This window comes from Pavona decussata, unplaced genomic scaffold, assembly GCF_977016875.1.
Source record: "Pavona decussata unplaced genomic scaffold, jaPavDecu1.1 SCAFFOLD_28, whole genome shotgun sequence".
NCBI classification, from domain to species: Eukaryota; Metazoa; Cnidaria; class Anthozoa; order Scleractinia; family Agariciidae; genus Pavona; species Pavona decussata.
Window position 1 is genome coordinate 633,223 of NW_028145451.1, and position 10,456 is coordinate 643,678.

The following is a 10,456-nucleotide window of genomic DNA, read 5'->3' on the forward strand; positions in this document are numbered from 1 at the left end:
AATCTCTCCAAATTTCAGCCAGATTGGTCCAGGGGCTGCTGACTTAGAACTCAAAACACACGTACAATTCGCTTACATTTTACTTTCGAAAAACAGGGAAAATAGAAATGTTCGCTGCCTTCCAGTGTAATGAGATTATTTCCGGAATTATAACACCCAGGGCCATACCGCAGAGGAATCAACTTTCTCTAACAATGGGACTATGATGGGTAACAAGAAACAGGCGTAAACTTCCCGGCCTCGACGGAGAAAAATAACTCAGCCCGATCCACCACTCTTCGCACATCCGAAGGAACAATTCTGAGGTAAGTAAATACGAGATTATGCTTTGATTGAACTCATATGCCATTAAACAGTCGATGCAGCAATTGAAATACGCTGGTGACTTGTCTTTTTAAATTACGTCCAGGTCAATAAAGATGCCAAAGGCTCGATCGAAGAAAGCGAACCAGAGTCGCAAACGCACGAGCGGACATCGACAAAGGAAACACCAAGGTTGAAAACGATGCAAGTTCAACGACTGATGTCGACACGAAGGACAAAATGCTTGAATAAATGGCATAAGCTGGGTAACAAAAAGTCTGCGTTGCACTTTTGATCCTAATTTTTTTACATCAGAACCAAAATTGTCGATTGCAAACCCTACCACGACGATATTTTTATACATCGACAGCCTCTAATTCAGTTATTCACGTCCTTTTAGTTACGATGGGAGTCATTTGGCCTCTTCGCTGGAAATCAGCATGGAGGATAAGGTTAAACGCGGTAAACCTCCAAGAAGAAATGGTTATCTGCACTATTGTAACTGGGCACACGCGCCATTGGTATGTATTTTTTTCCTTGGTAATTCCGCGTGACAGGACTTTGTCAACGCTCAACTAAGTAATTAATATGCAAAAAATCGTCTTCGTGTTATAATTCTTATAACTCTGAGAAGGAATAATATTTTTTCGTGGGGTTTTCTTTGAACGAAAGATCATCTTGAGATCTTTCAGACCGTTTTAAAACCTCTTACATGCAAAATGTTGGTGAAATGGGTTATACTGATAAACATCAACTAATCATAGGGTTAAAAATACAGTCTAGTTCGCAAACCCTCTCCAGCAGCAACAACAAACTGAAAATTTGTGTAAATCTGTCTGAACGATAAATTTCAAGCTAGTGGTTATTGTTTCAGGGAATCTTAATAGCTAAGGGAACTGAAAATGGAAGGAAGTGATGGACTGAAAAGTACCAAACTTGTAATTAAATTCGTTGCAAATTCACGATCAATTAGCGGTTAAATAACAATCCGTCATGCATAGTACAACTTTACAATAAAAATCGAATGACTACTCGCCTTTTTCAGAATAAGCAAAGCTTTTAAGCTCGCCCTTTTGTATCTCCGTCCACTTAAAAACCATTAATGGTTAAGGCAAGGCGTCCGTAGTGCCATCTTTGGGCAATAAATGAAACAGTTTTGCTAGCTGAACGTGGGTTCACCTGCCAAGTCGCTAGCTCTAAAACTGGGAGCGGTCCGTGCGTGGATTTGGGATGGGGAATTCCATACACCGCTGGATCCCACGCCGTAAACCAATCAGGTTCAAGGATTTAGGATTCGCGAACGCTGAGATGCTTTAGAAAAAAAAATGGATCACTACTTTCAACTTGTCAGAAGGCGTATTCATTAAGCGAATTGTCTTAAAAATGAACATAGGGGACGTTTCCGTCTAAATATCGTAAATAAATCAGTGATACAGCAGGACTTTTTAAACATTATTATTCTATGTACCATTCTTAAAAGAGCGGAACTACAACAATTATATGGCAACTTGTCTGAGCATATTTTTAAATATTGTTTATTCGTTATACATTCAAAGCACTTTGCCGCCTTCAAGTGCGTAATGATTTTATATGTAAGAGTATTGTTAAACAGCACAGCTAGGCTAGTCTCTTGCGGTGCTCACAGCCGTGTTATTTTAATATATATTTATATAGATTTTTTTTTTAATTCAGGGGAAAAGTAACGACAAAAATCACTGGTTTGTTAATAGGTTTAGCCGGGGTCCATTTGCCTTTACTGAAGGGCCAAAACATTTTGAGGCACTGCTATTAACAACACTTTTCAAAAGAAGCCGTAGGTTTTAATTCACAATATTTAGCAAACAAGGAGAGGGGTTAGTTCTCCTTCGCCTTTCTCTGTATAATAGAAAGAATCAGCAGCGTGTTATACGCGTCGGAGTGTAAACGCCAAGCTATACCGTGTTCCCTTTGACATGTAGTATGAAGCCATGTCTTCCTTAACTTAACATTAACTCTCTAAAAGCAAAACCCTGAGAAAAATCAGCTTCCTGACCGTTATCGGCTATTTTTGGTTCCTTTTCCTTGAGAAGTTTTTCCGTCACTCAATAGTATGTACTCCTTTTTCCTGAAAAAAAAAAATCGCAGCCTAAGCTTTCTCTTACTTACTTTCTCTACCCATTTGTGATATTGAGTTAGTCATGTTTTTTTTTTTGTTGTTGTTGTTTAATTTTGAAACGACAAACGTGTAAAGTGGCGGGAAAATGATGATCACGTGACTATTTCTGTCGTCCGCGTTTGTTGTAAACGCAATTATCCATCAACGTTACATTGCTCCGAACACGTGTTAAGTGGAAGATGCCAGGAAGGTTCATATGTTTCACCATGAACTGTGTAATCAATAATTAGACGCCAAACTTGAAGTATAGCTGGCGAACGACAAAGCCACGAGCCAATCATGAAAGTCGACACAAACCGAGTGCAGTCCGTCTTATTGCTCAGGATAAAACGATGACCGATCTAATCAACAACGAAATTCCGTGAAAGTGGTTTATCTTTTGCTGATTGTTTTGCGAGTTTGGAAATTTTCATCTCGCAGCCAATCAGATTGCGAGTCAGCCTTACAGTTTGTCACTGGATTGTGTTCAAATGTTATTAGTTGTAACAAATTTAAATAGGCAACGATCGGCGATAGTGCGGGAAACTGTGTAGAAAGTACATGCTTCTCAACGTTTGCACATACCATGTGGTTTTTTTGAAAGGAGCACCTGCCTCTGCCCTCGATTTGGATCATTTTTATTCGGGTTGGATTCAGTTTATTTATAGGCCGCCACGTAAGTATCATGAAAGAAAATGTGGTATTTAACGTTCAACCTCCGAGTAGCGACGGTCAGTGTTCTTAGGAAGGAAAAACAACGACACCGTCGATAAATGAATACAATCCATAAATGTTCCCAAGATAAAGCACCTTCCACAATAAGAAATTTCGCTCAATGTAAAAATCACAAATTTGCTCGCTTTGCCTAAAGTAAATAGTACCGTGACTAAACACGGGCTAGGATCTTTTCGGTATTTCGCCGCATGAACTTGGAATGTGTTACCGGAAGCAACAAGAGCCATGGTTGGCACAAGACAATTTTTAAAAATTAAAAGGATCGTCACAAAGGATTTAAAAATTTAAGAGTTTTAGAATTTTTGGTTTAAAGATTAAAGTTCAATTCGTGTGCAGATATGTAATTTAGTTAGTATTTTACTATACTTTTATATTTTACTTTACTTTAAGCTAAGTGGAATTTCACTTAAAATAAAATTACTTACGTATTTACTTACTTACTTCACGTACTTACCGTCATGCCAGACTAAACTTTTAAAAAAGCCAAACATATGACTGCCTCCGCTAAGTTTCGACTAAGTTATAGCCGCACATCCATTCATGATATATTTTTCCTTATTCAGTGCGTTTAAATTAAAAGTTTCTCTCTCGTTCGTAATTCTTTTAATCCACAGCATGTGTTGAGGCAGGTAATTGCTTTAAAAATTAATTTCTTACTGGTGATTAAAAAAAGACTTTCAGTTGAAAACAAAAAGAAAACAAATTCGTTACCGAAACTAAACGTGAAGATCTTTTTTGTAAAATTTAGCCCCCGGGATTTTACTCCTAACAGCCGGTGAAGGTTGTACCCCAACAGGAATTCTGTTCAATGAACCAGTGCTATTTTGAGCGTTGTTTGTTTTATCTGTGGCTGTTATATCATTAGCCGCCGTGGAAACTGTCCTCTCACGTGTTCCTGAAACTGACGCCAGGGAATGGAAGTTAACATGGATCGGACACCGCTGCTGTTGAAAGAAGCTGCTCCAGGCACGACGAAAATCTTGTTTACAAAAGGCGCATAGAACGGCGTTTGTCAACGGAGGGAGAAATCGCAGGTACAGGATTACGCACAGGCTCCATCCTGGACGGATGACAAAAAATTTCTCCGAGATATGATCTTGAAGCATAAGGAGAAAAAAAGGAAGCCAACACCCAATGAAGATAAGCATCATGGTCAATAAAATGAATGTCCCCCGCAGGTCATGCGCAATGGAAGCCACTGGCTGGTCGAGATTCCTCTTACGTCGGCGCACAGCGAGAATGTGTCGGAGAGAAATTGTTAAAATATGGCTGTACATGAACAGCATTGACAGTAAGGGAAAAAACAAGAATACCACAATCACAAAAAGGAAATAAACTTTGTCCATGTACATTCCTCCTTCTTTAAGTTTCACAAAGTTGTTGTTCGCTTCGTACCAGGCCATTTGAATAAAGGACGAAACGAGCGCCAGGGACCAGATCAGCGTGATGAAAACAGCAGCTCGCAGTTTCGTGAAAAGTGTTTGGTACTTCATGGAATAGACAATCAAAGTGTAACGGTCACAGGCTATGAGAAAGAGATGAAACACCGAGGAGATGGCGGTGAACCGTGTGATCAGCGCGGAGAAGACGCAGCCCAAGACAGATCTTTTTATGGAACAAACAAGAAATAAGGGGATTCCAATTACACCGAAAAGCAGATCCGAAACGGCCAGAGAAACCAAGAATCTGTTACTGACCGTCCTTAAAGGTTCTTTAAAAAGCATCAAAACAATTTCGACACCGTTTGCGGCGAGAATAAACAGCAAAAACAAAATTAAAGGGGAGTGAACCGGCCAGTAGAAGCCACGGCTGCACAAAGAACTCGTCGACCGCTGCTGAAAGCTGCAATTTTCCGTTTCATTCGTGTTATCCGCCACACTTCCGTTACACAAGACCATCTTTCTAGAGAAGTATAACTCTCTTGTCGTTTGAACGTTGCTTCGTGTTCTAATCGCAACGCTTATTCCTTTACAGCCACAACTTAATGTCCTGCGGCGTTCATTTATAATTGATTATACCATAGCAGTTGTACTTGCAAATGTCAACTTGTATTTAAGTAGCGAGAATGCTAATTAGCTCTAAACTTTACAAACACCAACCTTATTCAGAAGAGTTTTTCTGTTTGTTTTGTACCACTTTTAGTAAACGCTATTGTATCAAATATCCAATCGAGTTTATACCTTACGGTAAGGTGATAATAGCAAAATTCGTCGCAAAAGCCAACAGCGAGCAATTTGAATATACCTGCTAAGCCGGAAAAATCAGGTGTTAGATCGAACTCAATTCCCACCAAAATCAAAAACCGAAAGATAGGGGTTGTCGATCCTGCTTTCTTTCAAACAACTCAATTTTAGTTGTAAGACGATTTTTTTACTGTGTGGTGATTATGAAGTATCACCTTGAAAAAGCTTGAAAAAAGAAAAGCATACAAACTTTCTGTGACGTATATAAATCGCTACTGAAATAGCTTTTAATACATGTCCTGAATTTATTAGTTTTGTTTGAAAAAAAAGCTTTATACCCTTAGTGAATCCAGCTGAGATTCTGAAAGCCTTGCAAAGGAGTCAGCATACGTGCTTTAAAGAGGGTTTCATCGATCTTGTTTTGGTTTGTCGTTCGCGGAAATAAAACCCTCCTACTCTCATGTTCGCGGCGAGTCGTTTGAAGTGTGACCAATTAATTTAACTTTGCAATTTCACCGGATATTTTCAAAATCGCAGCAAACACCCTTATCTCGGTGTTAGAAACCCCAAAAAGCATTGGGAAACAACAATCAACGAAATGCCATATTACCAACATTTTTTCCGTTGTAAAGAGATGTTCTGCGAGAAGCGACGAAAGCTTAGATTCAGTTTCCAATATTTTCTAGTCGTTTGTCAATATTCATATAGTTTTGCTTTTTATTTTTCTGAACGTTTCCGGGCTTCCTGTCATAAGTGTTAAGGCAAATAAAACGAAGACAAGTATTATCGAAGTGACAAAGCTTTTATAAGTTTATCGTTTTTTTGCTTGAAAATTCGCGCCGTTATTGCCATAAGTGTGAATGTTTTTATTTTTCAATTAAAAATCCATCCGCTTTTCAGCCTCAATGTCTCCTAACATATTTTTCAAACTGATTCGGGAGCTTTTCATTCCGGCAAGATCAGTATCTCTTGTACACGCAGCTTGAAAAGTGCGGGACTTCACAAAAGTAATTGAACTAGGGAATTCATACATACATAAAATTTATTAATTCAAAGATTCCCTAATAAGGTTTTCGGTGTAAGATGCTACATGTAACTGCCACGACCGATAGAAATACAAAGAAGGTGTTACTGTATATTTTGTGAGCTAAAAAGATAGATTCTGTCAATTTCAACGCAAAAAAAATTAGAACGAACATGTGAGGCATGTTGACTGGTTTCAACCAATAAGTAGAAATTAAATGCATTATAAGATAAAAACTTTGCGTGCAACCATACCAAAAAAGCCGTCAAAATTCATTTCAAAATACAAAGGATGAAACGTGAAACGAAGCAACCTCTTTATTGAAAATTCTTTGTACAATCTTTTGTTAATTTTAACCCTAAACCGCGGCAACACAAATTTTAAATTATATAATTTTTTTGGTTATCGATATGAATTTGTTTTCACTCTTTCCCCCCTAAGGTGAAACCTTCGAATGTGTAATTTGCTTTCAAACTTCTTTGTCTCTGTGTGACAAGTCGTAGGGAAGCTATTGAACAGTACTGTGGTGTTGTTTATGATGCTGCACAAGGAGGTCCTAGTTTTTTGAATGTGTGGATAGAATCCTTAAGTGGAAAAATTCGAATGAGGACTCTTGAGCAGTACTCCACTATGGTACTGTTAATGTGTTATGTTCAGGTTGTATTTGTGGCCTTTCTTTTTTTTTTTTTTTACAACATCATTAGAGTTTTAGCAGGCTTGAGAGCGAGAAACTTAAAAACACCTGGCACAGCACGAGCTACGATCAGGCTACACGTCGAGCAATATATGTTTCTGTCAGTAGTGGGTGGAAAGTAACGTCCTCTATATCGCAATGGTTCTCGAACACTTTCACGCCACGTCCATTACGTACCTTTTATTCTAAGCATCAACTGACAAAGACGCCGGCATCCAAACCTCATTTACGCCGACGCTGTGGTCCCGCTAGCACCTACAGAAATTGATTTTATTCTTCCTACGAACGCAATAATCACACAACTTTTATCATTTCTCACGTGCACCCATCCTTACCGTAAACAACCTTGAATTTATTATATATTTTTTCTTTTTCTTTTTTTTTTTTTTTTTTTTTTGGTTACTTTGAGTTCTCTATAGACTCTTCGGTAGCGTGCATTTTCGTTACAATGTATAAACATTGGAAAAGAAGATTTGTAACAGGGTAAGTTGGAGAAACGTTTCATATCGAGATTAAGGCTATATCCACACTGGTGTCCTTTTTTTTTTCATGATTTTTCGGGCTTTGAACTCCGGAAGGTACTTGAGTAGGTTATGAGTGGGTATGTGTCTCCAAGGCTTTCAAATTTTGGACCGCGTTTTAGAAGGGTTTTGCGTTCAAAATGATATCCCTTTCTGCAGTTGAATAGGCCATTTTCTTCATAAACAAGTCGCTCTAGAACTTTGCGAAATCTGAAATCCTCGTTTTAAGAATTCAAAATCATTGTTTGGTTTGTTCTACCGATACATCTAAAATACTATAGTTAATTTTGCTCTATATCAAGTCATAGTGAATTGTTAAAATCGCAGCTGTTCATTTTGAAGCTTCTGTGCTTTTGCAGTATTGGCCCCGTTCTAGAAAACGCCTCGAATATGGATGTCTCACTCTAGAAAAGGAGTCACAAAATCACGGCCCTGCAGAGTGGCACGTGGAGGGCTTGTAAGGGAGTAAACTAACACACCCCAAACCCCCCCCCCCCCCCCCCCGCCCAATTAAACGCTAAAAAGATTTTAAAAAACGCAAACACTTATGAAACCGGACTGTTTGGAAAACTGATTTAAAAAAATAAGGCTATTTTCCTTTGATGTACATATATGTTATAGAACCCTATTGGAAAAATATTCGTCGAGCTCTTTTTTTGTTTATATGGCGAGGTCCATAAACTTGCTCGCTTGTGGTTGTTGAGCGACTGACAACTAACGTCATTCTTCGTTGATGCTGAATGAAATGGCAACTGATTTGTATGAATCCAAGCTTTTCAGATTTCGATATCTACGTCACTTCAGATTTCGTTGGTCCACATAATTTTTAGGAACATCTGAATCCAGCAATCGTGAAATGCAGGTCTTTCGAACAGAGCTAGTGATTGGTAACTCGTCCTGGCAAACCAGCATTTCGGGCCGGCAGCCTTGGTGAGTAGCTTCCTGATTTCATTCTTTCCAAGCGGATTTTTCTTGTACCACACTGCATCAGTAACCTCTCTTTGATGTTTTACGGCCAAGTAGAATGGTGCCTCTGGTTGATTCATCTCGATGGGCCTGTGACTTCTGAACAGCTTATAATATTTGACTGGACATCGTTCGTTGTCAGTAGCTTGCATTGAGCAGTAGGATAAAATGCTCCGTGGCCGTTTGCTTTGTCCTGCCCCTAGCGCGTCTTCGAGCCTCTCTCAGCTTTCCAGACCAGCATTTCATTGCCTGTGTCTGGATCAGTTTCAAAACCAAAATTTAAGGCCAGGAGCCACCAAACTGTGCAACCGGGTTGTAGTCGCCAAATTCTCCTTCGCCAAAGAGCTTGTCTTCTTCAACAGCGGTGACTTCTCGGCTTGCTTTTGGACGATTGCCCTTTGCTCTCTCCACGACAACCCGTTTTCTTTTTGCACTGAGGACTCCTCGGAATAGCTTGAATTCGTCACCTTGTATGAGATTGTCTTGTAACCCGTGGATACTTCGTTGAAGGCAAGTTAGAGTTCCAGGTTCGTTTTCGTCGCCATTTTTCTTTCTTCCATCTTTAAAGAAAGCGCAGAACAGCAGATTAAGTTCGACCCAGGGTATTGCCTCAAGCTTTCTGAACTCTTTCCGCTGGTGGCAAAATTTTTCCCATATTTTTTTTAAGGTCACATTTGGTTTTCGCTGTAGTGCTTCTGGCCTGCTGTTGCTCAATGAAGTTGCTATACTCAGAGGCAGTTTTCTTCAGGGGCACCCAACCGATCGTTTCGGTAAATTATCTGTTCGGAAGGCCCTTAATCCCCTACAATTTTCTAAAAAAAAATTTCGCCTCGAACTTTCGTGATCTGGGAAATTTAAGGCCTAGTGTTTTCGGATTGATAAAAATGTTGTTTCGGATACCAAAAAAAGGACAGCTAAGATTTTCGGAAAGGAAATAAGACCTAAGTTTTTTGGCAAATGGACAAAAATGCCCTAGTAATTTCGAAAAGACTCAAGTTCCCCTAGAATGACCGAGCAGCTAAAAATATTATAGCGCAGCTTTAAATGAATCTACAGAGCTTTAAAGGCACTCCAGATAGCCTAAAATAGCGTTTCAAAGGATCTGAGAGAAGACTCCCATTGGGTGCCCCTGTTTCTTTGCTTTCTTCGTCGAGTTTGTTGTTTTCAGAGTTTGCTTTCGTTCCTTCGTCAGTGCTCTCGGAGTAAAACTCCGACATCACGATTTAAACCGACAGTTCCTGCTATATAAAGTTTTAAAAATACAGTTTTTGCTTTGTGTTGTCAAGCTGAACACTAACCACTAAACACTTAACGCTAGCGGTCTATCTTAGCTGTCCGTATGGGAAAATTCGGACCTTTTCATCGCGGACTAGTTCAGCTATATAATAAAGTGACATAACCAACTCCAACTTCCAACTTATCATTACTGAACAGTTTATCTTATCGAGAGCTATTAAATGAATCATGTCGTCCATATTGTCAGCCGCCTTTTAAACCATAGCAATCAAAGAATATTCTTTATCTCGGTTAACTAAAATTTTACTTTGTTTTTTACCTAGGGTTCACTTACACTTTCGTATTTCGTATTTTTCTCCCCACTCTCCTTTTTCTTTTTCTTTCTGTTTTATTTTTTAATATATTTATATTTTTTTTTTTGTTATGCCGGTATATTGAGAATTATTAAAATATACATGTATATCTTAGTGATATCTGAACTGATTTTCCAAAAAGTGGCTACACGTTTCCAGCTCGAAGGCAGCCAAGAACTTCAACGCCTTGCGCTGGGTTGATCTTGAGAAGGGGGGCGTCACCTGATACACCAGCGCACTGGCTAGGGACTGGCCGTTATGACCGATGGCATTAGAGGGGTCAGGAGTCTAAAGTGGGAGTGGGGAG

The 10,456-nt window shown here is 39.2% G+C and overlaps 1 protein-coding gene across 2 annotated transcripts; it reads right to left on the bottom strand.

Annotated features, from left to right (window-relative positions):
- Positions 1–957: 957 nt before the first annotated feature.
- On the bottom strand, positions 958–6,371 carry LOC146484960 (histamine H2 receptor-like). Of its 2 annotated transcripts, none has more exons than XR_014863477.1 (2): positions 3,627–6,371; positions 958–2,407 (listed from the first exon to the last, which is right to left on the bottom strand). XR_014863477.1 is itself a non-coding variant. In XM_085103838.1 (2 exons), the coding sequence occupies exon 1, from the start codon at positions 5,068–5,070 to the stop codon at positions 3,889–3,891; it is 1,182 nt and encodes a 393-aa protein (XP_084959964.1). In that variant the 5' UTR covers positions 5,071–6,371; the 3' UTR covers positions 958–2,407; positions 3,884–3,888. The 2 variants fall into 2 exon arrangements, 1 of the variants encoding a protein (XP_084959964.1); XM_085103838.1 differs by having other exon boundaries at positions 3,884–6,371.
- Between the last annotated feature and the right edge of the window lie 4,085 nt (positions 6,372–10,456).